Here is a 22,307-nt window from a genome sequence, read left to right as displayed (position 1 = left end):
CAGAGCGAGCAGCCAGCAGCCAGCAGCCAGACGACACGGCCCGGCACGGCCATCTGAGACAGCCTGCCAGCTTCCACTCCACCACATGCCGCCATCCACCTTCCACCCTTTGCACTCACCAAATCAGATCCTACATACTCCGCACCGCTGCTTTGGATCTAGGGCCCATAACAACATCACCAGATCAGAGGCCCCACTCGGCCCCTCCACCGGCCCACCTCGCTTCAACCAACTAAACTCCCTCTGCATTACGTCTAGCTAGATTAAATAACTCGTAGCAGCTAGATCAACGTAGTGTACTCCTTTGGCGGGCGAGACGGCACCGGCGGCGGCGGGCCATCAGGCAGAGTCGACATGGCACGCTGCTTGCCCTTTGCCGCGATTGCCGACGCGTGACGCGCCAGGCTGAGCGGCGTCTCACCAGCGACAGGCGACATGGGTCTGAACGTCGGCATGTCGGACGGCTCGGACGCCGACGACGACGGGCCGGCGTCCCAAGGCGCCGAGCCCGACGCGTACCTTCCAGAGTTGACGGGGGACGCGGACCGGTTCAGCTCGTCATAACTGAGGGGAGGGGGCGACGTCGAGAGTGGCGGAGGAGACGAGATGGATCCGCCAGTGGCGCGTGACCGCGCCTCCTCGTACCGCTTCTTCATCATATCCTTCTCATCCGCAGCCGACATGAACGCCGAGGCAGACGAGCCGGCGCCGCTACTCGAGCTGGCACCATTCGAGCCGCTGGTGACACGGCCAGTCGCCTGCTCATACCGCCGCCGCATCTGGTCCTTCTCCTCCTCAGCAGAGAGGTAGGCGGGTGCAAAGGCCGAACCGAGAGGCGAGGTGAACGGCGACGAAGCCGTAGTCAGCGGCGGCGACGAAGGTGACAGGGAGATCGATCCCTGTGTACGCGCGACGCGCGACTGAGCCTCGTCGAACCGCTTCCGCATCATCTCCTTCTCGTCTGCAGCAGACATGTACGCGGGCGCAAGCGGGGCAGACGACGAGCCAGCAGCGCTGCTTGATCCAGCGGCATTCGACCCACTGGCAACACGACCAGTTGCCTCTTCGTAGCGCCGGCGCATAATGTCCTTCTCGTCTGTGGCGGACATGAATCCTGGTGCAACCGAGGTTGGTCGAGCAGGTGCGGGAGACCCAGAGGTGCGTGGCGGTCCGCCTTGCGTCCGAGCCACAGCCGACTGCGCGTCCTCGAAGCGCCGACGCATCATCTCCTTCTCATCCGCCGCGGACATGTACGCAGGCGTAATGGGAGGCGGTGATGCCGGCTGGGTAGGTGACGATGGAGGTGCGGCCCATGACGGGCCCGCTGATGTGGAAGGCCCAGCCCTGGGGCCCGGGGATCCTCCGCCCTGTGTGCGCGCAACAGCCGACTGTGCGTCCTCGAAGCGCTTGCGCATCATCTCCTTCTCCTCGGCCGCAGACATGTGCGGCGACGCCGTGGGGGGTGAAGCGGGGGGTGCGGGCGACCAAGCGGGGGCCGGCGAAGACGACGGGCCAGCACTGCCACTGGCCGACGCTCCGCCCTGCGTCCGTGCCACAGCAGATTGGGCGTCCTCGAAGCGGCGGCGCATCATTTCCTTCTCTTCGGCAGCAGACATGTACGACGGAGCTAGAGGAGGAGGTGAGGCCGCAGGGGGCGGTGATTGCGGGGGTGGTGGCGAAGAAGGAGGCGCCGCCCAGGACGGGCCAGCGGAGGTCGACGAACCAGCACTAGGGCCAGCGGATCCTCCTCCACCTTGAGAACGCGCGACAGCCGACTGGGCATCCTCGAAACGCTTGCGCATCATTTCCTTCTCTTCCTCAGCGGACATGTATGCCGCCGGGGTCTGCGGAGGTGGAGTCGAAGCGACAGGAGGAGTAGCAGCAGCAGCAGTCGTGGCAAAGGCCGCAGCACCCACTGCGGCAGCGGCGAGCGCGGCCGACGAACCAGCACTGCCGCCAGTACTAGGGCCAGCCGCAACCGACGTCGGGCGCCCGGCACCGGTAACGCGGTTTGTCGCGTCCTCGTATCGCTTCCGCATCATCTCCTTCTCATCCACCGCCGACATGTACGCGGCAGGAGGATGACCATTGGACGGTCCCGCGCTGGAGCCCCCAGCGTGGCCATTGTTCGATGCCGCAGGGCTGCTCTGCTGCGGAGACGCTGTGCCCTGCGTGTGCGCGACACGCTGCTGAGCCTGCTCGTACCGCGTGCGCATCTCGTCCTTCTCTTGCGTCGCCGACTTGTAGGGGGCTGGCACGGGCGGCCTGGCACCTTGTGACGGACCGGCAGAAGAGCTGCCATAGATCTCGTCGTAGGGGATCGGCTCGTCCACCAGTTGTGGGGCGCCACTCGACGAAGCGGCCAGGGGAGAGGAGACTCGCTGGGGAGTGCCGTTCTGCAGGGGCGACGACGTTCCAGCGTTGTTGCTGGACCCTCCACCCACGCGGTTTGAAGCAGCCTCAAAGCGCTGTCGCTGCTGCTCCTTTTCCTGAGCGGCAGAAAGATACTCTGGCTTCATCGTACCAGGGCTCCTAAGCGACAACGCTGGTGGCGGTACTGGTGGCGCTGCAGAAGACGTCGCGGCTGAAGAGTCGATGGAAACTGTTGGGGATGTCGTGCGAGAGGGTTCTCGCTGGGTAGGAGGGAAGTAGCCTGGCGGGGCACCGGCGCCCTCGAGGCCAATCTCGGAGAGTGTGGCGCCGTGCGATTGCTGTGCAGAAGCCGCCCTTCCGAGTGCCTCCTCGTACAGTCGCTGCTTCTCATTCGCAGCCGATGGGAATCCTGCACCGAGCCTTGCAGGTGATGCCTGGCTGGATCCAGAGGCACCACCTCGGATCTCCGAGTCAAGCAGACTCTGGTACGCAGATACGTTCCACTGGCCAAAGGTGCCGCCAGCATCTGAGAGACGGTTTGTCTGGGTCTCGAGGTGACCGTGGCCAATGTCAGACTGGGCGACTCGGCCATACGTCGACTCGCGAGTACTGAGCGCGTCCTCTCCACTCTCGTCGATCGTGACGTCGGGGATGCGCGTCAGCGATGTCGAGCGGTGCCCTCCGTTCATGTAGTCTTGGGAGTAGGCCGAATGGGGGCGGTTGGTGTTCGGCTGAGGCGATGGGAAGGCGACGTTGCCGCGCTGATAGTTGTTGTGCGCCGGTAGGGTGTTGTATGGGCGGTCATTCGGCAGTCCAAAGTCGGATCCAGGAGTGGTGGCATTAAAAGTTGTCCCTGTTGTCGTCGTCGTCGCCGTGGTACCAGAGGACGACCTTCGCCACAAGTCACCTGGCCCTGTTCCGGGGGGCGGGCGCGAGGCAAACTGGCCGCCTGGCTGCGGCGATGGTGCCTGCTGCATGGACAAACGGAAGTCTCGTGCGCTCACCAGGCCAGGCTGTGCAGATGGTGGCCCCAGCCTTCCCAGGCCAGACAGGGACGCGCTGGTTTGGTGTCCCCTCGTGGTCGTCGCCTCGGACAGTTGGGCCACCTGGCTGCTGGCTGAGGGGCTGGACGGCACCGACGAGGTGGACAATGCCTGTGAGTGGGCCACAGGTGGCGGGCGGGGACACAGGCCTTCGACAAAGCCAATGTCCCTGTGAGGTTGTTAGGTGCCATCCAAGTGTTCTTGTACCCACCTTACGGCCTGCTGGGCAGACGATCTGGCAAACGTGCCGACGATACACTCGAGCGGAGGAAGCAGGATCTTGCCCGGCGCACCGTCACAAGCAGCCTCAACAACGAGCTCGTACTCGACCTTGAATTCGCGGGCATTCCTCACTGTCAGAAGCGGCTTGTCGGTCGGGATTTGGAGGTCGAGGGACGCGCCCTTGTCGCCGCCGCCCTGTGCGACCATGATGTTGCAGATTGCGCGGCTTGTGCCAATCGTCTGGCGCTTGACCGTCGGCGGGGTGGGCGGCTTGCCCTTCTTTGCCTTGGCCGGGTCCATCGGCGGCGGGAAGATGGTCAGGACTTCTACCAGGCCCATATCGAACCCCCTGAGACGGAACGGCGTCGGCAGGTTGGACTTTATCGACGCGTTGAGCAAGATCCTGTCGCCGGGTCCAAACGCCTGGCTCGGTCGATCAACCGTCATCGTAACTTGTCCGTTCAGCACCGAGATGGACTTGACCTCGTTGACGTTGTAGGCTGGCCATGCCGACGCGAGCTCATACTTTGTTATTGTCAATGGCTCGGACACGGACGAGTGGGTCGATGGGTCCTTCTTGAACAGGCCGCCCTTTCCCTTGTAGCATACCGCAGCGACAAGCTCGTACCGCACACTGCCGCCCTTTGGGAAGTTTACGCTTGGGGGTATGTCGGTCGGCAGGGGGATGATGAAGGAAAAGTCGGCCAGCTGGAGGTTATCCCACTCCTTGTCGGCGCCCGGCTTCCACAAGATGTGGACCTTGCCGACGTGTTCGAACGGTTGTCCCGATGCCGACGTCCTTGGCGCGCCCGACGGCGACGTCTCGTACTTGCGCACCTCGACGCGCAACCATTTGGCCTTGACCGGCGCCTGGCCCAAGCGAACCTCAACAGTGCCCTTTATGCGGGCTCCCTCGCGGTTGCCGCCGGCGGGGATGCCCGGATGCCCCTGGACAAAGTGGAGATGTGGCGGGGCACGGAGGAGTAGGCGTACTGGGCCGGACGCGGACTGGCCTGTCATGATGGGTGCAGGTCAAGACGGCGGCGCGCCGGTGGTACGACGGGGGGTTGTCGGGGGCAGATGTCGCGTCGTCGCGTCGTCTCTTGGAGATGGGGATCTTGCCGTCGTCGTGTCGAGTGTCGTGTGAATGAGGCAGGCAGTCTCGGGCCTTTGATGCAGCAGCTTAGTGTGCAAGTGTGATGCGCGTTGAGATGAAAGGAGGAGGAGATGGTGTTGCAAGAAGAGTGCTATTGTCGATGGATGTCGGTGGTCGAAAGTGGGTGCGTGTGTCGCCCCCAGACGGCTCGCTGGCCGGCCGGCCAGTCTCTCTGCTGCACCTGTCGTCATTCCGCGCCTGGCCCAGCCATGCCCAGCATTAGCCCCTGGTGTCCGCAGCATTTGAAATGTCATTAGAACCCGGATACATTAGTACATTAGGTTTAGCCGCCACGTGCATAAACAAAACCAACAATAACAAAACAACCGGGTGCAACGCCACGAAACAATAACAGCTAGAGAGTTAGCCTTATCGGCAAACTGGGCTGGCAAACAGCTTGGTAAGACCGCCGAGGGGCCACTGTGACGCTTGGCGTCGGCGTGACTGGCACGCACTAATGCAGTCGACCATGTGCTGTAGCGGCAGTGAGTGGCACGACCCAAAAGTCCGCCTTGCTCGGTTCGCCTCGCTTCAGCTCGCATTCCCCGTCGCCGTCCGCATGTCGGCCGCACGCAGCATGGCCGCACAAGCCACGCCGCCGCCTCGGGCTCGGCGTGTAACAGAACAGATGCAAAGTTCAGGAGTCACGTCGGGCAAAGCCATCGTCGCCCCCCGTTCAGTGTCGTGCCACCCCGCACGAACCTCCACCACGCGCACGTGACCGCGCCACGCGACGCGACGCGTCAAGGCGAGGTCGAGAAGTCGGATCGATCGAGGTGTCGATGTCGATCCCGACTTCACTGTCTTTACTGTCTGAAAGCTGGTGCAACTCCACATCATGTCCGCGCCCCCATCCCCCACCCTCTCCGACGCCGAGCTCCTCGATTCGGTCGAGGCGTCGTTCGACCTGGGTGCCGAACGCGAGCGCCGCATGGCCGAGCTGCGCGCGACGGTCGAGAGCGCCCGGCACCTCAAGGAGACAGAGTACGGCCGCGTGGTGACCTACACAGACGAGAAGGAGCTCGTCGAGCGTCTGGCGTGGGTTTCTGGCTTAGGACTGCTGCTGACCCGCACCACAGCAAGGAAAAGTACTGCGTGCTGCACTTTATGCACCCCGACTTTCCCAAATGCAAGATCATGGACGAGCGGCTGGCGGTGGGTGCATGATTGTTGTTGACTGCTGACCCGCCAGGAACTCGCACCAAAGTACAAGCACACGCTCTTACTCCGCGTGTCAGTCGCCGACATTCCCTTCCTAGTGGGCAAGTTCAGCATCCAGGTCCTGCCGTGTGTTTATGCGTTTGTGGACGGCAAGAAGGTGGACAGGTGGGTTCGCGTACATCAGCTTGCCACTCACCCGCCAGGCTCGTCGGCTTCGAGGACCTGGGCAACACGGACACGTTCACGGCCAAGACGCTCGAGTTCCGCCTGAAGCAGAGTGGTGGGTGTCTACTATTGCGCGGACGACGAGCTCACCCACCAGGCGTGCTGGTCGACTCGCTCACCCTCGCGTCGCTCCTGCCGGCTGGCGCGCGCCGCTCGGGCTCGGACGACGAGTCGGACGAGGACGACGAGCGCGCGTTCCGCGATAAGGCGAGCAGGAGGAAGGGCAAGGTCGGGATTCGGAACGGGTTGGCTAGCCGCGGCGGGGACGACGACGAGTGGTGAGCAGCCAGTAGTGGCCGCCAGGCCGCTGGCTCCTGCTCCTGCTACACGCACGCATCGCACTGCATTGCACCGCGCCTCTGCACACATTGTAAACTACTTGCATTTAATCGCACGCCTTGGCACCCTAGTCCTCCTCGCCATGCATCAGCTTCCAGAGCTTGCCGACCTCTGGCTCGTCCTTGCCGAACGCATGCTCGGCAGCGAGGGCCTGTGCCATGTGTTTCGGGTTAGTCGAGCCGCACAGCGGAGTGATGTTCCAGCTGGGCGGGGTCAGTCGTCTGCACTCTACCTCCCCCTCCCCACGCTCTCCTCCGCTGCCTCAACTCACAGCTCGCACAACCTATACACGGCCGCCTCGGGGGTCACCTTGTGCCGCTGCGCCAGTTTCTTCAGTAACGGGTGCGCGAGGAGCGACGGCGACCCGCTCAGCGTCCAGAAGGACTGGTACGCGATGCCGTGTTTCTGGCACAGGTCGTAGACTGCGGCGTGGGTCAGATGAGGCTGGTAACGACGAGGCTACCCACTGGGCCAGTTCCACCCGTTGCCCTCGTACCACCTGTTCTGGACATATGCGACCGGCACGCGCGCGGCACCAATCAGCCACGCGAGCTCGTCGGGGTCGTAGATGTTCGACACGCCCAGCGAGGTGATGGCGCCGGCGTCGACGAACGCCTCGAGGGCGCGGTAGGCCGCGAGCGTGTCCTGGTGCGGCAGCTTAGCCTTCCTTCGCCCCTCGTCCCTCCGGCCCGCTTACCTCGCGCCGCCGCAACGGCGAATGCAGCACGACACTATCGATGCGCTCCACGCCCAGATTCGCCAAGCTCACCCCGACGCTCTGGCGTACCTGCTCTGCCACCGGCGCATCGCGGTGGTAAGGGATCGGACGGGTCAGGTCCTGCCCGTCGAGGGAGGTGAACTTGGTCTGCAGCCACACGTCGTTGCGGGAGACGAGTTTCTCGGAGATGGCGCGCTGGAGGCCTTTGCCGACTAGGTCTTCTTGGTAGTGCTGGGGGCGTTAGCGGGCCCAAGGCGAGGTGAAGTGAAGGCAGAGGGAGGGTACCTTCGGCTGGCACGCCGTGTCGATGCCCCGGAAGCCCTCCTTCAGCGCCAGATACACCAGCTCGGCGGTGCGCTCCTTTTTCCTGGCCTTCAGCTTTGTCGCATCGCAGCGCTCACCACGCCGTGCCGTATACAATCTTGGGGATGGGCATGTCGCTCATGGCAGAGTTCAGTGTTGTCTTCGTGAGTTCCCAGACTACCTCCAATTTGATTGCGTCATGGGGTGTTGGTAGGGGCATGGGGCGAAGGTGTTAGCACGTCCACCACGACTCTGCAACCCGGTCCACCATTGATAGTTGTCTGTATGTGTCATGCTATTGTACAATGCTATATGCTACTCTCCTCCATCTACTCGTCGTCGCTGTCCGGCACGGTTTCCCAGCGCCCGCCTTCAGGCTCAGACTCGTCGCCACCAGCACCGGCACCCTCCTCCTCATCACTGCCGCCACCGCCAATCTCAATCCCGCCGTCACCCTCCTCCTCCTCCTCGATGCCCTTCTCCTCCATGCGGCGCTTGCGCTTGGCGGCCAGCCTGGCAAGCAGCTTCTCAGCCTTGTTGAACAGGCCCTGCGTCGCCGCGCCGCAGGCGTAGCACTTGGGGCTCTTGGTGAACCGCTTCATCGCGCAGTCGAGGCAGAAGTAGTGCCCGCACTTGGTGACGATGGGCTCGGTGAACTCACGCTTGCAGATAAGACACGCAAACGGCAGCATCTCCTCCTCCTCGGCCTCGATCTCCTTGACCTCCTCGGGGTCGAGCTTGTCGAGCTGCCAGCCAGCGAGGTAGTCGCCGCGGTCGTGCATAAACTTGCACGAGTCGCCGTAGCCACAGAACCCGGTGTCCTTGTACGGCTTGCACACGTCGGGCTGGTAGTCGACGACGGTGATGGTGCGAATGTTGGCCGTCGCGCGGATCGGGCCGGTGCGCATGCTCTTCGACAGACTCTGGTCGGCGCGCTTGTTGATCGTCGACAGGTACCCCGACTGGCCGTGGTACATGCCGTCGTCGCGCACAATCTCGCCGTCCTCGTTGAGCTTGATGCGCTTGTCGTCCTTCTTCTCGAGGCTCTCGAGGTCCCAGTCAGCCGAGCGCGTCGCGAACTCGTCCTGGGTGATCCCGCCGCCTTCAGCCTTGAAGTCAAAGTCGTCGAGCCCGCCGCCGAGCTCCTCGCCAGGTGCTCGCCGCCGCTTGGTGCCCTGGACGAGGGGGTTGAGGATCGACTTCTTCGCTGGGCGCACGACGGCCGAGTCGGCGCCATCGGTGGCGGCAGATGATGCCTCGTCGTCAGCGGGCGGAGTGGCTTCCCGCCGCCGTGACTGGTTTGGTCGTGACCGTGGGCCCTTTTTGAACATGACGGCGGGTGCAGGGGCCGCTGATGTCGATGCCTCTGGTGCTGACATGGTTGTAGGTGGTGTGTTTTGGTGATGTTGTGGTCGTTGAGATAAGATAGGGCCAGCGATGTCATATATCTCTTTTGTGGAGGCCTCCAAGATGGAGGCTTCGAGGTTCATGCTGAGCAAGGCAACTCTCCCACGATGACTCAGCAACTCAGCAAGCAATATATATATATATATATATATATGTCACGTGATGAATCTACCACGTGGTATTGTTTGCATCCCTGCCTGGGCGTGGGCGCCGAGGGCCGAGGGATGGAAGGTCGATCTCAGCAGTGAAGGGCGCCGCATCGCCGGTCGTCCTAGCCAGCCAGCAGAGGGCGCGGTTGTCGCCATCACCAGCCAGCAACGAGCTGCTGCTCGACACCAGTGGCAACAATGAAAATGCAGAATTCCACCTCCTTCTTCTTCTTCATCTTCCTCTTCAACCTCTTCATCCACTCTATTCAACGCCATTCGTGACGTTCACAACGGTTCATTTGCAAGTCAAAGAGTGAGTCTGCCACATCCGGCGTTTTACGGCGTTGTGAAGTTACTATGAGCATGCCCTCGGCCAGGACGGAAGCATGCTGGAGCAGACGGAAGAGTATCGAGCTGACCCACGCTGCCGCCGCCAGAAAATCCCCTCCCCCATCCATCTCGCCGCCGTCTCTCCGCCGTTGTGGCTCTTCGCATTACCTCCTCCACCTCGCGTGTCCGCCGGGGGCAACAACAATAACAACAACAAGGCTAGCGATGGACGACGCCCTCACAGCTCAACAGCAGCAAGACAATGACGCCGTCGCGGCTGCCGCCGCCGCGGCCGCTGCCGCTGCCCAGCTCGGCCTGGCCGACCTCCAGCCACCCCAACAACACCACTTCCATCACAACCTCCAGCAACCAGACTTTAGCCAGACGCACAAGGACGATGGGACGCCACATGACGAGGTCGATGTCCACGCCTTGGAGATCCCCGTCGAGGGCGAGGATGAGGTCGGGCTGCACGAGCATGACCTCGACCTTAGCCTGAGTTTGGCAGGCACCCCGCATGCTATCGACCCCACCCCGAGAGCATCGTATGGCCGGCCGCCATCCATCCGGAAAGGTGAGTTGTTGTCACATCACACACATTGTGCTAACCACCACAGCTTGCGACTTGTGTCATGCCGCCAAGCAGAAGTGTTCCGGCGACCGTCCGGCATGCACAAGATGCGCTCAGGGTGGCTGGCAGTGCGTCTACGCTCCACGGCAACGGAGGAGGACAGTCCCCAAGGACCAGAAGCTTGCGGGGCTCGATGCAAGGTCTCACGGCCTTGGCGGCCTAGGCAGTCTCGGCAAGAAGCGCAAACTCCAGCGCGACAGCATGACGCTTGGGACCGACGGCCTCGACATGAGAATGGCCATGGGCATGGCGATGGACCTGGGCTTGGCAGAGGAAGAGGAGGACGAGCATCTCTTGACAATGACCGACGACCAGATGCTGGAGTCCATTGCGATTGATGGCTACCTCGCCGACCTTCCTCTGGGCACGTTTGTGCACAACCTTCCCTACAACTCGGCCCCTCCGGCGTCGGCGAATGCGTTTGGGGCCGACGATTTCTCCGCCCCGGGTGATGCGTACAACTCCTCTGAGATGGACCAGCACACCACGTCAGCCCTTCGTGACGCCATCTTCTCGCTCAACGAGTCGAGCGGCGCCGGCCAGGGCCACGACCAGACGGGCGCAGAGGGTCACGTTGTTGATGGCACCGACCAGCAGGGCATGGAGAACATCGACCAGCAGGGACTCGACCCCCATCTGGCTCTGCTCGACCTGTCTCACGCCATGCCTGTGGAGGAGGGACCGCAGCCCGACCCTACGGCTGACCTCAACCTCAACAACATCCCCTCGCCGCAGTACCCCGCCCAGTGCCAGCACATTGCCCTCGTTCCAAGAATCCTCGCCCTCCTCACGCAGCACCCTCTCGAGCCCAAGCCTGGATCGAACACGCCCCTCAGCATGTACATCTTCGCCCCGCTCGCCCGCTCCCTCCGCCTCTTCCACTCGATCACACACTGCCAGCACTGCTCTGGCTCGCCACAACAGACGCTGCCGCAACTCGCGTTGCTGTCTCGCACAACAACCATCCTCACCTATCCCTTCCCGCCATTGCCACCAAACGCGGCTGGGCAGCCTTCGGCCCAGATCACGATTCACGGCGCGCGGCTGTCGGGCACGGGCATCTCCGAGGCAATTGAGCAGCACATTGTCGGCGTCGCATGGGACTCATGGCGGGCAAGCATTCGTGAAATCTTCAACTCTTTCGAGCGCAAGGCGCAGGACGTGATTCAGCAAAACGCCGCGCTCAACGCTAGCCCTGATGGTGGTCAACCGCCATCAAGTGCTGAGACGCAGAGGGCGGGTCTCATGTTCCAGGCCATGACACGGCTTGTGTCGGCCATGAACGAGGTGGAGCGAGACTAGAGAGTGTGTAGTTAATCCAAAGTATAGACTGCCCCAGTGGGCAATCCATCGTGTACCATTAGTTAAAAAGCGCATTGCTAGTTTGTAGCCTCGGCACTGTATGATCGTGTCGAGGGTATGGCATCGTGTGAGATTGTGAACGAGCTGCAAGTACAAGTGGACTTGAGAAAGTGGCATTGGTGATCGCGGCCACGGCCATAGCCGACTAGCAGCCATTTGCCACCGTCGGAGTGGTGTCGTCACTGGTGACACCACCACAAACCCCACAACACAATCTCACGACGACCCGCCAACGACCTCCACTCTGACACTCCCACTTCTCTGCGCAGCACTCAGCAATGACACAAACAAGATAACATGGAAGCGGTCAACCACATCAAGCTGGTGGGTATCAGCGAGGTCAGCGAGCTGTGCGAGTGCAGCCTCGCGGTCCTCCTTTGGGGGTCACACGCCCCGCTAACACGCGCAGCGAGTCGAACGCAGCCAGGCCAAGCCTGTGCTCTCGGCGCTCCTCCACGCCGTCTTCTTCCACCGCCTCCTGGACGCCGTCGAGCCCGAGACGGTCGAGACGAACGAGACGCACGTCGCGTGCGGGGGCAGCGTCGAGAAGGAGGTGGCTGCTAGAGTGGACGAGTTTGGGCGCGAGTTTATCGACGTGGGGCGGGACTCGGGCGAGGTGAGGCCGGGCAGCGAGCGTAGCAGCACGGCACTGACGGCCCCCAGATCGCCGTCGTGTTCCTCCAGCGTAAGAACCGTAAAGGCTGGTTTGCGGTCACTGAGGTGAGTGAAGGCAGCCAAGGGGGGTTGTTTTCTGTGCTCACGCCCAGGCCCTCGTACCGTGGGAGGAACACCTCATCACGATCCACTTCGTCAAGCGCGCCACGACGAATCCGCTGCCTGGCGCCCTGCTGCAGCTGCTGACGTTTTGTGCGGAGCGCAAGGATAATGTCCCGCCATTAGTCGGCACGAGTGTGGGTAGCTTCCATGTCCGCCTCATCCGACCAAGCTGACCGCTCAGGACCAAAACAATCTCTCACATCAAGTGAGCTGTTAAGCTCGTTATTCTAGCTCACGCCAGATCTTAATCTCTCCCCCGCCGCCATCAGACCTCTTCGCGCCCTCTTCCCCGCCGTTAGGCCCGACAAGGCTCACCTCCCCCCCACCAGCACCCGTACAGGGCACGACGACAGCCACAGCCCTCGCAGACATGGACATGCCGCGCGCGTACCCCGCCGCGCCGCGCTCCACGTCCCTCGGGCCGCGCGGCAAGTCGGCGTCCGCAGGCGCGCTGTACGACGCCGGGTCGGCGCGCCGCTCGAGCTCGCCGATGACGGCCATCAGCGACGCCGGGACTAGCGCCATGGGATACCTCGAGCAGGCGAAGGACGGGCTCTTGGCCGTTGGGGCGAAGGCCGGGTGGGGGGGTAAGGTCGGTGCTGCGTTCGGCGGGCGCGGGTAGGGTAGGTCGTGGAGTAGAGTTGTGCATTAGTTGGCTTGTAGTTGTAGATGCGACGTTGTGTGTTCGTTTGTGTGGTGCAGATGCGCGTCGAGTGGTGGCACTGCGCACTGCGGATCTTCAGTGTGTGGTGCCACGCTCGCAGAGACGCATAATGATGATGGCTTGTGCGCATGCGCTTTGCTGCACCTCATCTTGTCGCGTGCGCATCGCCGCCCTCTGCGGCCATGTGCACACGACAGAAACGAAACGCACTACGCCTCTTCCGCGGCGACCGGACACGCAATACTGCGTTTACGTGCGTGCGTGCGTTCGTTGGTTGTATGCCACGCGGCGGTGCGTGCGGGGGTACGGTACGGGGGGTCCATGCCATGGCCCCGGTCGGAGCGAACTAGCTCGGCGCGGGAGTGGTGACGCTTCCCAGCGTGCCGTGCCACACTGTCGTCGTTGTCAAGCTACGTCGTTCCGGGGCACGGGGAGACCCAGACCAGCTAATGCTGACCCAGAGATGCGGTACGGACAAGCATAGTGGTGCGTAATGAGTTGGTTGCATGGGTGTCACCGTGCAGATGGATGTCTACCACGAAGACACTGAGCCACGACTAGTCAACACCCACCGACACCACCCCCAAGCGACGCGCACCTGCACACGCACACGCATACGCACACCACCACAAGCACAAGCACACGCTCAAGCACACCCACGCACACCCGAGCTAGTTGCCCACGTCGCCCACACCGGCAAGGTTCACTTCGGGTCCCCCCTCTGGCCCACGGCGGAGATTGGGTTGGCAGGCACTCACCCGCAACCAACGCCAACTTTGTGCCGAGCGTTTTGTTTTTCTCCAGTGGCCCAGCCAGCGCGCACTCCCAGGTAACGCGTCACTCTCACTCCCAAACTCAACCCAAGCCAACTCACTTCCGCGTTTCAGCCACGCCGCGCCGCGCCGCAGACACCGACATAGGCGATTGAAGGCAGCCCGCGGGTGTGGCGTCAGGTTAGGTTGGAGGAGTGTGACTACCATAGGTGGGCGCAAACATGGCGGTGTGTGAGTGGCTGTTGGCACTTGATCCCCATTCTTCCCCACTTGCCCTCGCTGCTTGGGCTCGCACCACTATTGTCCATCTATGCATAGGAGTACAGCGCTGCCGGATCAATCGCGCATGTGCTGCGAGTTCCAGGCGCCCCTAGTGACTATTATACGCAGCTTGATCTTGCTGAAGTGTGTGTGGCAGGCGAGTGTGGTCACTCAAGCCGTGCGTGTGTGTGTGTTTGTTTACTACCAAATGTACAGTGTCCGTGGCGTGTGCAGCGACATGGCTCGACCCGCTCTATACGTACGCGGGGAGTAGCCGACTGCAGCCGAGCCGAATGCGAGCAAGCAAGCAAGCAGGCAGCGGCTTAGAGGCCCCAGGCCTTCTGCTGGAAGACGCCGCCGATCGACGGCGTGCAGGTGCTGTTGGCCGAGAGGTCCCAGCCGGGCGCGCACGACGAGACGACACACTTGGCGTCGACGCAGGCGACGGCGGCGGCACCCTCGATGGCCGAGCAGTCCTGGCCCTTGCCCTCGGCGACGCAGCCGCCGCACGACTCAATGTCCGACGACGTGTCGACACACTCAAACTGGCCGTCAAAGCCGTTGGCGTCGATGCTGCAGGCCTTCTTGCCGGTGGGGCACAGGTGGTCGAGGGTAGCCTCGTCACGCTTCTTCTTGTAGCCCGAAGGAACGATGCACTTGCACTTGTCGTCGAGCTTGCCGCCGCGCCTGTTGCAGTCGCGCTGAGCACCACAGCCACAGTTGATGCAGTGGCAGTCGGGGCCGACACCGCGGCCAGTCTTGTAGCAGTAGTTGATCATGAGCTGATTCTTGCACTGGCCAATCTGGGTAGGGGTGCTGGTAGGGACAGTGCCGGTCGAGGTGGGGGTAGGAGGCTTGATGCAGACACACTTGGCGTTGCAGCCCCAGCCCTGCTTCCAGCACTGGCCGAGCTTGGTGGGGTCCTTGCAGTCCGAGCTCTTGCCGGGGACAACGGGGGTGCCGGGGACACAGTTGCAGTTGGCGTCGGTCTTCATCTTCTTGCACGCGCACTGGGCGACCTTGAACCAGTCCATGCAGGTGCCGGGGGCGGTGGTGGGCTGGGTGACGGGAGGAGTGGGGTCCGTGGGGGTAATGCAGACGCACTTGGCGTTGCAGCCCCAGCCCTGCTTCCAGCACTGGCCAAGCTTGGCGGGGTCGCGGCAGTCGGAGGGAGGGTAGGGAGCCTTGCCGGGGACACAGTTGCAGTTACCGTCGACCGAGCGGCCACCCGAGATGTGGCAGAGGGCGATCTTGTTGTAGTCCTGGCACTGGGCGGGGCGGCCAGTGCACTGGCAGTTGTAGGTGACACCCTGGCCGTTCTTCCAGCACGCGAGCGTCTTGGTCCAGTCGGTGCAGTAGCACGACGAGGGCGAGACGTGGGGGATGGGGGCGACGAGCTTGGGAGGGAAGGCACACTGGCAGCGCGAGTCGCAGTTCTGGCCGCGGACGAAGCAGCGGGCACGCTGCTCGAGCGTACAGCCCTTGTTGGTCGTCGAGAGGCCGTAGCCGAAGGTACGGGGGTCGAGCTCGCCGGCACGCTTCATGAGCGACGCCTCGTCGGCGTCACGCGCAGCCATGAGGCCGGCGTGCTCGGCGCCGAAAGCCTCGACACGCTTGGCGATGACCGAGCGCATCTCGTTGGGGGGAGGGATCGAGTTGGCAAGCGCCGCTGGCAGAGCCAGGAGCGCGAGCGCCACACTGGAGAACTTCATTGTGGCGGTGGGGGAAGGAAGAGGAGGGAGGTAGGGGGAGGAGGCGGCTTATAAAGAAGGTGAGGCCGAGGAGGTGCCACTGTAAGGCTGCCAACCACGAGCTTTGGGGAGAGGAGGAGGAAGAGGAAGAGGAACGGGCACGAAAGGAAGGTTGAGGGGAAGCACGTCGTACACCGGCGCGCTTTATACCTCCAACCCAAAGCTTTCTCTTCGATCCCATTCACGCACCCACGTACACTCGTGCCGCCGTCTTCGGCAGCGAGGGTGCCAAGCCCATCCGCGTGACGTACGACAAGAGCCCTTGTCGAGGTAACCCTGGCGATGCGAGACATGCGGCCATGATGGACGAGCACCGGCGGTCAGTGGCCGTGTCAGTGTCAGGCAGTGGACCCCTGGAACCTCTTGCTGATCGGAGGATAACCACGACATACGGCATAGGGCGGCGTGTACCTTTGTCCTGGGTGGTAGGCAAACGGACAGAGTAAGTAAGCTTGGTTCGGTATGGCCTCCTTGTGTGAGTTGTGCGACCGCCAAGGGGGCGCGTTCGGGAGGAGCCTGGAGGGAGTCTCACTCCCGCCAGTGAGTGGGCAGGGTAAGGAGGACAGCAGACAGCGCGCATTAACTCTGCCTCCTGCCCATATGCCCTAGCGGACGAAACGTGAGGATGCTTCCTGTATGTGAGCTGCTGACCCCGGCCCTCACCCGACCCGAAGCGGCCCAAACCCAAGTGCAAGGTTGAAGCAATCAAGTAACCTTGATTGTGTGTCGTGCCACCACGCGCGCGTCGCGCGTCTCAGGGTGCAGGCACAGCGCAGGACCGTCCCGCTCTTACGGTAACAGTCTACCCGCGAGCTTGGAACCTCGATGGCCCCAGGGCGTCGTGAGAGGAAGAGAGGGTGCAGCGCACGACGTCCCGATCTCGAGCAGACGAACAAGCACAGCTGGGCCAACCAGACACGTCGAGGACACGTCCCAGGACTTTTTGGCACGCACCCTCGGAAAAAAAAAAAATCGGCGGCGCCACACGTACGACATGATGCTGGTTCCGGGGGCACGTGTAGGCTACAGTAGCGGCAGGCGACAGGCAGAACGACATCATGGCTGAAACGATCCTCCGCTCGAGCTGGAGGCTGGAGGGGTGGGTGGCGCTCGGCTCATGACCTCCGCGGAGGAGGCGGGGGTGACGCCGAACCACTTGTCGCTCATCCCGGGACCGCCACCCCTAATGTACCCCCGCCGCCCTACAATGCAGCACACGAGCGGCAATCAACGTCCACTCGCTCGGCACGGAGCAAGAGCAGCCTCGTGGCCAAGCTGCCTTGTGCACGCGCGCCAAGAGCAGTGCGGCGAGGGGATGGTATAGGATGTGCCACGGAGTCGACAGGGTGTGGCCAGGTTTTTCCGTCCCGAAGCCCCCGAAGCCGGAAGCCAAGCCGTCCACCGCGTCACGCCGCGGACTGCATTCGAGGGTGGCTCCGTGTCCAGGGTGGACCGGAGGCCGCTTGCCCATGCAAAGGACCATGACGCGTGCACGAGTCGGGCAACTCGTCGCGGATAATGGCACATATGGCCGCTACCCCTCTCGGATGCTTCTGCTCGCCGTGTGCACCAGTACAGTGGAGCCGACCGGACGCCCACCAAAGTGAGGCAAAGTGGAGCTTGATTGCTTGATTGATTGCCTGATGAAACAAACACCACATGTTTTGCCCGAACTCCGTCGGCGCAAGCACGCCCATCCCACGACCTCTGTTCGTAACAATGCATGATACGCCGCTTGGCTGGATCCACATAATGCTCCTTGACATGTCGGACGCAAGTGTCCCCTGCGGCTCGATTTAGTAGTACGCCGGCCTGGAGCGCTGCTGAGCCGAGTACGTTCTCTGTGGGTTGGTCAGCTCCGTTCGGCTGGATTCAGATTAGGACAACTCACGTAGGCGGCAACAGCAAAGGCAACAAAGGCCAGGAGGCCGATAGCCTTGAGGATGAACAGGAACCAGCCGGTGGCTCCGCGCGACGACGACGAGGTCGGCTTGCGGCCAGGAGCGCCGCCATCACGAGACCAGGACGAGCCCTTGTTCGCGACAATAGGAGCAGCCAGAGGCTGCTGCTTGCCACCGGCGGAGGCAGCACGGTACTGGGGGAGGAGGGTAGCCGAGTAGGTCGCCACCGACACAATGTCGTGGTTGTCAGACAGGGCACCGGTGATGGCCGAAAAGCCCAGGTACGGGTTGTCGGGCAGGTCGATCTTGGTCTCGAAGCAAGTCTCCCACTTGTCCCACTCCTTGAGGTGGAGCTGAACCTGGAGGCCGCGGCCGTGGACGTAAGTGAGGCGAGCCTTGGTAGCAACGTCACGACGACGGAAGTTCTCCGAGCAGCCGGCAAGCTCGTGGGCAGCGTTGTCGCCGTCCAGGTCGTACTTGGTCTGGCCGTCACCCGACATGGCCGTGATGCGGGGGAATGAGTACGAGTGACGCGTGTTGGCGTAGCTGTTGGGTCAGCCAAGGTCCGGGGGCGTCGGGCACAGCGGATTGGGGTATGACGCTGAACAGCGAATGTGGCAGGCGGTGTCGTCATGGCGTCAACCGCCTGCCACACTGTACGCCTTCTCGTCGCCACGGTCGAACACACACATGCCGCCAGACGCTACTCACGTGTCGAAGAAGAGGCCAAGGCCAGTAAACTGGTCTAACATTGTCAGTCCAGCCCTCTACCCCGCCAATGTCACACTCACCGCCGCTGCCAAAGACCGGGCCCGAGGTGGCACGCTCCTTGGTCACAAAGATAGCGAAACCGTCACCGTACATTCCGTTCGACTTGCCGTCGACCTGCAGGGTCAGCGTCTGGGTAGCGTTGGGGTTGTGCCGAGGCTCCGCCTACGTTGCGGCTGGGTGGGGTTGCACCGGCGATGAGCCGAACGGCGGTTGGTATTCGTCACAGGGATAGCAGGAGACGCCGAACCAGCAGCAAGAGCACTGTGCGGGCCCCTCCAAGCACCATCCCTCCCCTCTTCCCATCACACCCACCTTGAACTCGACGTCCACCTGCCAGTTGGTGACGGCAAGCGGCATACGGCTCCAGAGCCAACCGGCCTCGGACTGGCGGTCCTGGGTCAAGCGGATGTGCTTGTTCGTGTTCTGCGCGCGTCAGCTGGCGTCCAGGAGCACATGGCACCACTTACGATGATGGTGTCTCCTCCAAAGTCCCACCTGGGCTCGAGTTAGCTAGAGCGCAGGGAGTAGCGGTCGCGTGACGGCAAGCCCAAGTAGACGCGATCTCGAACGGCAACCACCACTGCACGCACCATCGGTTCTGTAAGTCGCTGTCCACGTAGGGCATTGCGATCGAGTGTGTTCTCAATGCGACGCGCTGCGGTGTGTGAGCCATGTCCCTCAGATACTCATGTCGCGCGCAGCTCGCAGCCCGGCCAGCCAGCCAGCCAGCCGGTGACTGCATCGCACAACGCGTCACAACTTACCTTTTCAACCATGTCGACGATTGGCTTGTCGTCGGCTGCAGCCACGACGGGGCACAGCGCGTACAGCGCCAGCGCGAGCGCGGTGACGGGTCGGAGCATGGCTGCGTGGAGTGTGAGTGTGTAGTTGTGGTGGTCGCTGTTGCCGGCTTCTTGGTCGTCGCTGGTCGCTGTGCGTGCCAGTGCCAGGGTGGAAGTTGCGTTAGCGTGGAGGCACGCGCCGGGTTTGTCACGTGATTCCTTACCCGCGTGGAACGCACGCTAACATCACGTGGATGGCGGAATCAAAACGACCGCAGTCTTGGCGGCACAGGTGCCGTGCATGCCATGACGCGGCTCGATTTCGTCAGTCAGCAGCCAGGGTGGCGGCGCATTTCCACGACCGAGGTCCACACCGAGCTGATGGCAACAAACCGCTCTTTATACCCCCAAAGAGTGCCCAAGAGTGCTCGCTTCACGTACAACACCGATACACTGCTTGTCAGCAGGTTATCTATTTTGTGACTAAGTCCGCTGGACACCGAGATCACGCAATGGTCATACCCGAGGCAGCATGCGGAGACTGCCCCGAATCTCGTCATGCGCACGCCTCGGAGCTGTGGGGCCGCGTTATCGAGGCCGAAGCTGACGACTGACCCGGTACTTTTGCTCACCGCGCAGGTGTCGCTTCGAGAACCTTGTTCATGTCCCCGCCGTGTATATAACCTAGCTCCAAGAGTCCTTCCCAACTCCATCGCAACCTGCATCGCATCCGCATAGACTCATAGACACAATGCCTGCCCTCACCTCTGGCCTCATCCTCGTCACCGGCGCCTCCGGCTTCATCGGCACGTGAGTACCCGGGCAGGAGGCTTGACCCCAGCACCGCGACTAACCTCGCAGCCACACCGTCTCGGCCCTCCTCGACGCCGGCTTCTCGGTCCGTGTCACGGCCCGCTCCAAGCCCAAGGCCGAGCACGTCCGCGAGCTCTTCCCCGGCAACGAGGACCACATCACCTACTCGATCGTCCCCGAGATCAGCGAGAAGAACGCTTGGGACGAGGCCGTCAAGGGTGTCGACGGTGTCATCCACCTCGCTTCGCCCGTGACCCTCGCCCACACTGGCGACCCCGACGAGATCATCCGCCCCGCCGTCGACGGCGTCGTCCACCTCCTCGAGAGCCTCCAGAAGTACAACCCCTCGGTCAAGCGCGTCGTCCAGATCTCGTCGTCGGCGGCTGTTGGAGGCGTTGACCGCCCCGACGTTTACGCTTTCACCGAGAAGGGTGAGTGGGCGTCGTGCTTTGCTTTGAACCCAACTAACTCTCCAGACTGGAACGACGCCATCGTTGCCGTCGTCGAGAAGGAGGGCGCTGCCGCCTCTGGTGGTGCCAAGTACTCTGCCTCCAAGACGCTCTCGGAGAAGGCCTTCTGGAAGTTCATCGCCGACAACAAGCCTACCTGGGACGGTGTTTCCATCAACCCCGTCTTCAACTTTGGCCCTGCCACTCAGTTCGCCCACGCCGACGCTGGTGCCCTGACCTCGTCGCTTGGTAAGTGCTGCTGCGGGATACAGCCCACACGCGCACGTGCTGACCTCCGCAGTCCTCCTCACCCCCTACCTCAACCCTGGCGCCCCGCAGCAGCTCCTCGAGACCCCCTACGGCTCCCTGGTCGACGTGCGCGACGTCGCCTTCGCCAGCGTCAAGGCCCTCACGACCCAGGAGGCCGCTGACGAGCGCTACCTCCTCTCGGCCGACAAGATCTGGGGCAACGACATCGCCCTCGCTGTCGAGACGGTCATTCAGGAGCCCGGCTACCTGAAGGCCAACGCCGACCCCGAGTACCGTGCCACTCTCGCCACCAAGAAGTCGTACTTCGACGGCTCCAAGGTCGAGAAGGCCTTCGGCTTCACCTACCGCAAGAAGGACGACACGCTCCGCGAGTCGGTCGAGGCTATTCAGAACGCCAAGAAGTCGAAGCTTTAGAGTCATAGAACTGTAGCATGCGGAGTGGGCGACTGCTCGGCGGATGAAGATAGATACAAGACACCAGCTTGGACGGGCACACGCGGCAGCACGAGGTGTCTGCAGGACAGCGGCTGCGCCTCATAACAAACCTACCCAACCCCAAAATAACGGGCCCGTGGTGTAATGGCAAACACCCCGACACGGGCCCCAGGACGTCCGGCATTCGACATCTCGGCACTTGATCGACACGACAACGTCCGCTGTTCGACTCCCCTGCCAGATTTCCCACCGGACGGAGGCCAGGAGGCCCCGGTGACGAGGGTGTGGGACATGCCAGCTCGCCCCGGCAGAGTGATTCCTCTCCCCGGACGCGGGGAGGGGTTGACTGTTTGTTTTGTAATGCGTGTGTGTGTGTGTGGGGGGGGTGTGTGGGCCGGGTACGGGTAGGCATCGCTTGTGATTGTTTCGCACTTTGCGGTTGGCAGTGCCACTGTTTTACTGCACGTTCGAATCAGGCCAGACAGAAGGATGAAGGAGAGGGCCGGTAGTTGAGACATCGTTGTGAGACATCTGGAGACAGCCAAGTTGACGTCGAAAACGGGATAACGTGTCACATCTGAAGCCATCATGTGAGAAAAGGGCTTCTGGGGCTGGAGGCCAAGTGGCGCAGTGAAGCCGAGACGCAAAAGGAAGGAAGACACCGAACACTCTCGGACCAGCCACGAAGCATGCAGCGAAGAAGCAACAAACAGGCCGCAAACGGTGGCCAAAGGCTACGCCGAAGCCAACTCGGGCAGGTGCCACAACGCCACGCGAGTGCCACACGGAACCTTCCTTCCCTCACCGAGTTTTCCTCGTCTACCTCTACCTTCGCCGGCCACTCACTCGCTCGCGCTGCGCGCTCGCTCGCGGGCCAAAAGATCAGGCCCTCGCCGGGATTTGAACCCAGGACCACTCCCAGTGCTTAAGGTGCGTCTGCGCCCTAAGAGAGTATGATAGCCACTACACCACGAGAGCTAGCTCGGTTGAGCTGTGGTGTCCGTGGCGGGCGCACGGTGGTTATGAACTCGGCCGGCCCAGCCTCCGCTAGCTGTACCGGCGCCCTCTTGGCCCATATCGGCGGCCTACGTGGTCTGCGTATCGTCGCCCGGAGAAGACTCGTCGGAGGAGGAGGAAGGAAGGACGTCGAGGGAGACTCGAAAAGTTCGACATCTTAACGGCGGGCCGAATAAGCCACACCCAACCTCCACTTCTCGAGTACTTCTCGACAACATCCGAAG

At 62.5% G+C, this 22,307-nt stretch overlaps 9 protein-coding genes and 1 non-coding gene across 10 annotated transcripts; 4 read left to right on the top strand and 6 right to left on the bottom strand.

Annotated features, from left to right (window-relative positions):
* Positions 1–281: 281 nt before the first annotated feature.
* Positions 282–4,896, bottom strand: LOC62_02G002802 (uncharacterized protein; the record flags this gene model as incomplete). Its single annotated transcript, XM_062769321.1, has 2 exons — positions 3,628–4,896; positions 282–3,585 (listed from the first exon to the last, which is right to left on the bottom strand). The coding sequence occupies exons 1-2, from the start codon at positions 4,656–4,658 to the stop codon at positions 282–284; spliced, it is 4,335 nt and encodes a 1,444-aa protein (XP_062625305.1). The 5' UTR covers positions 4,659–4,896.
* Positions 4,897–5,632: 736 nt separating this feature from the next.
* Positions 5,633–6,462, top strand: plp1 (Thioredoxin domain-containing protein plp1; the record flags this gene model as incomplete). Its single annotated transcript, XM_062769320.1, has 5 exons — positions 5,633–5,832; positions 5,874–5,949; positions 5,987–6,120; positions 6,159–6,235; positions 6,278–6,462. The coding sequence occupies 5 exons, from the start codon at positions 5,633–5,635 to the stop codon at positions 6,460–6,462; spliced, it is 672 nt and encodes a 223-aa protein (XP_062625304.1).
* On the bottom strand, positions 6,408–7,811 carry xyrB (NADPH-dependent D-xylose reductase II,III; the record flags this gene model as incomplete). Its single annotated transcript, XM_062769319.1, has 5 exons — positions 6,408–6,722; positions 6,791–6,941; positions 6,987–7,164; positions 7,289–7,468; positions 7,809–7,811. The coding sequence occupies 5 exons, from the start codon at positions 7,809–7,811 to the stop codon at positions 6,587–6,589; spliced, it is 648 nt and encodes a 215-aa protein (XP_062625303.1). The 3' UTR covers positions 6,408–6,586.
* A 58-nt stretch (positions 7,812–7,869) lies between these two features.
* On the bottom strand, positions 7,870–8,919 carry CWC24 (Pre-mRNA-splicing factor CWC24; the record flags this gene model as incomplete). Its single annotated transcript, XM_062769318.1, has 1 exon — positions 7,870–8,919. The coding sequence occupies one exon, from the start codon at positions 8,917–8,919 to the stop codon at positions 7,870–7,872; it is 1,050 nt and encodes a 349-aa protein (XP_062625302.1).
* Positions 8,920–9,651: 732 nt separating this feature from the next.
* Positions 9,652–11,359, top strand: SPBC530.05_0 (putative transcriptional regulatory protein; the record flags this gene model as incomplete). The annotated part of the gene is made up of 2 exons (XM_062769317.1): positions 9,652–10,000; positions 10,044–11,359. The coding sequence occupies 2 exons, from the start codon at positions 9,652–9,654 to the stop codon at positions 11,357–11,359; spliced, it is 1,665 nt and encodes a 554-aa protein (XP_062625301.1).
* A 269-nt stretch (positions 11,360–11,628) lies between these two features.
* ATG101 (Autophagy-related protein) lies at positions 11,629–12,818 on the top strand (the record flags this gene model as incomplete). The annotated part of the gene is made up of 6 exons (XM_062769316.1): positions 11,629–11,743; positions 11,829–12,035; positions 12,083–12,139; positions 12,187–12,330; positions 12,378–12,401; positions 12,438–12,818. The coding sequence occupies exons 1-6, from the start codon at positions 11,717–11,719 to the stop codon at positions 12,816–12,818; spliced, it is 840 nt and encodes a 279-aa protein (XP_062625300.1). The 5' UTR covers positions 11,629–11,716.
* A 1,399-nt stretch (positions 12,819–14,217) lies between these two features.
* On the bottom strand, positions 14,218–15,606 carry priA_3 (Protein priA; the record flags this gene model as incomplete). Its single annotated transcript, XM_062769315.1, has 1 exon — positions 14,218–15,606. One exon carries the CDS (start codon positions 15,604–15,606, stop codon positions 14,218–14,220), a length of 1,389 nt encoding a protein of 462 aa, XP_062625299.1.
* A 1,599-nt stretch (positions 15,607–17,205) lies between these two features.
* SPCC126.08c (L-type lectin-like domain-containing protein) lies at positions 17,206–19,191 on the bottom strand. Its single transcript, XM_062769314.1, has 8 exons — positions 19,082–19,191; positions 18,908–18,972; positions 18,785–18,812; positions 18,630–18,740; positions 18,338–18,431; positions 18,258–18,291; positions 17,537–18,092; positions 17,206–17,486 (listed from the first exon to the last, which is right to left on the bottom strand). The coding sequence occupies exons 1-8, from the start codon at positions 19,178–19,180 to the stop codon at positions 17,442–17,444; spliced, it is 1,032 nt and encodes a 343-aa protein (XP_062625298.1). The 5' UTR covers positions 19,181–19,191; the 3' UTR covers positions 17,206–17,441.
* Positions 19,192–19,850: 659 nt separating this feature from the next.
* SPAC513.07_0 (Putative uncharacterized oxidoreductase) lies at positions 19,851–21,045 on the top strand (the record flags this gene model as incomplete). The annotated part of the gene is made up of 4 exons (XM_062769313.1): positions 19,851–19,909; positions 19,961–20,343; positions 20,389–20,610; positions 20,663–21,045. 4 exons carry the CDS (start codon positions 19,851–19,853, stop codon positions 21,043–21,045), a joined length of 1,047 nt encoding a protein of 348 aa, XP_062625297.1.
* Positions 21,046–21,951: 906 nt separating this feature from the next.
* Positions 21,952–22,044, bottom strand: LOC62_02G002793. Its single transcript has 2 exons — positions 22,008–22,044; positions 21,952–21,987 (listed from the first exon to the last, which is right to left on the bottom strand). It is a non-coding gene; the product is annotated as a tRNA-Pro (tRNA).
* Between the last annotated feature and the right edge of the window lie 263 nt (positions 22,045–22,307).

This window comes from Vanrija pseudolonga, chromosome 2, assembly GCF_020906515.1.
Source record: "Vanrija pseudolonga chromosome 2, complete sequence".
NCBI lineage: Eukaryota > Fungi > Basidiomycota > Tremellomycetes > Trichosporonales > Trichosporonaceae > Vanrija > Vanrija pseudolonga.
This window is presented reverse-complemented; position numbering and strand designations above follow the sequence as displayed.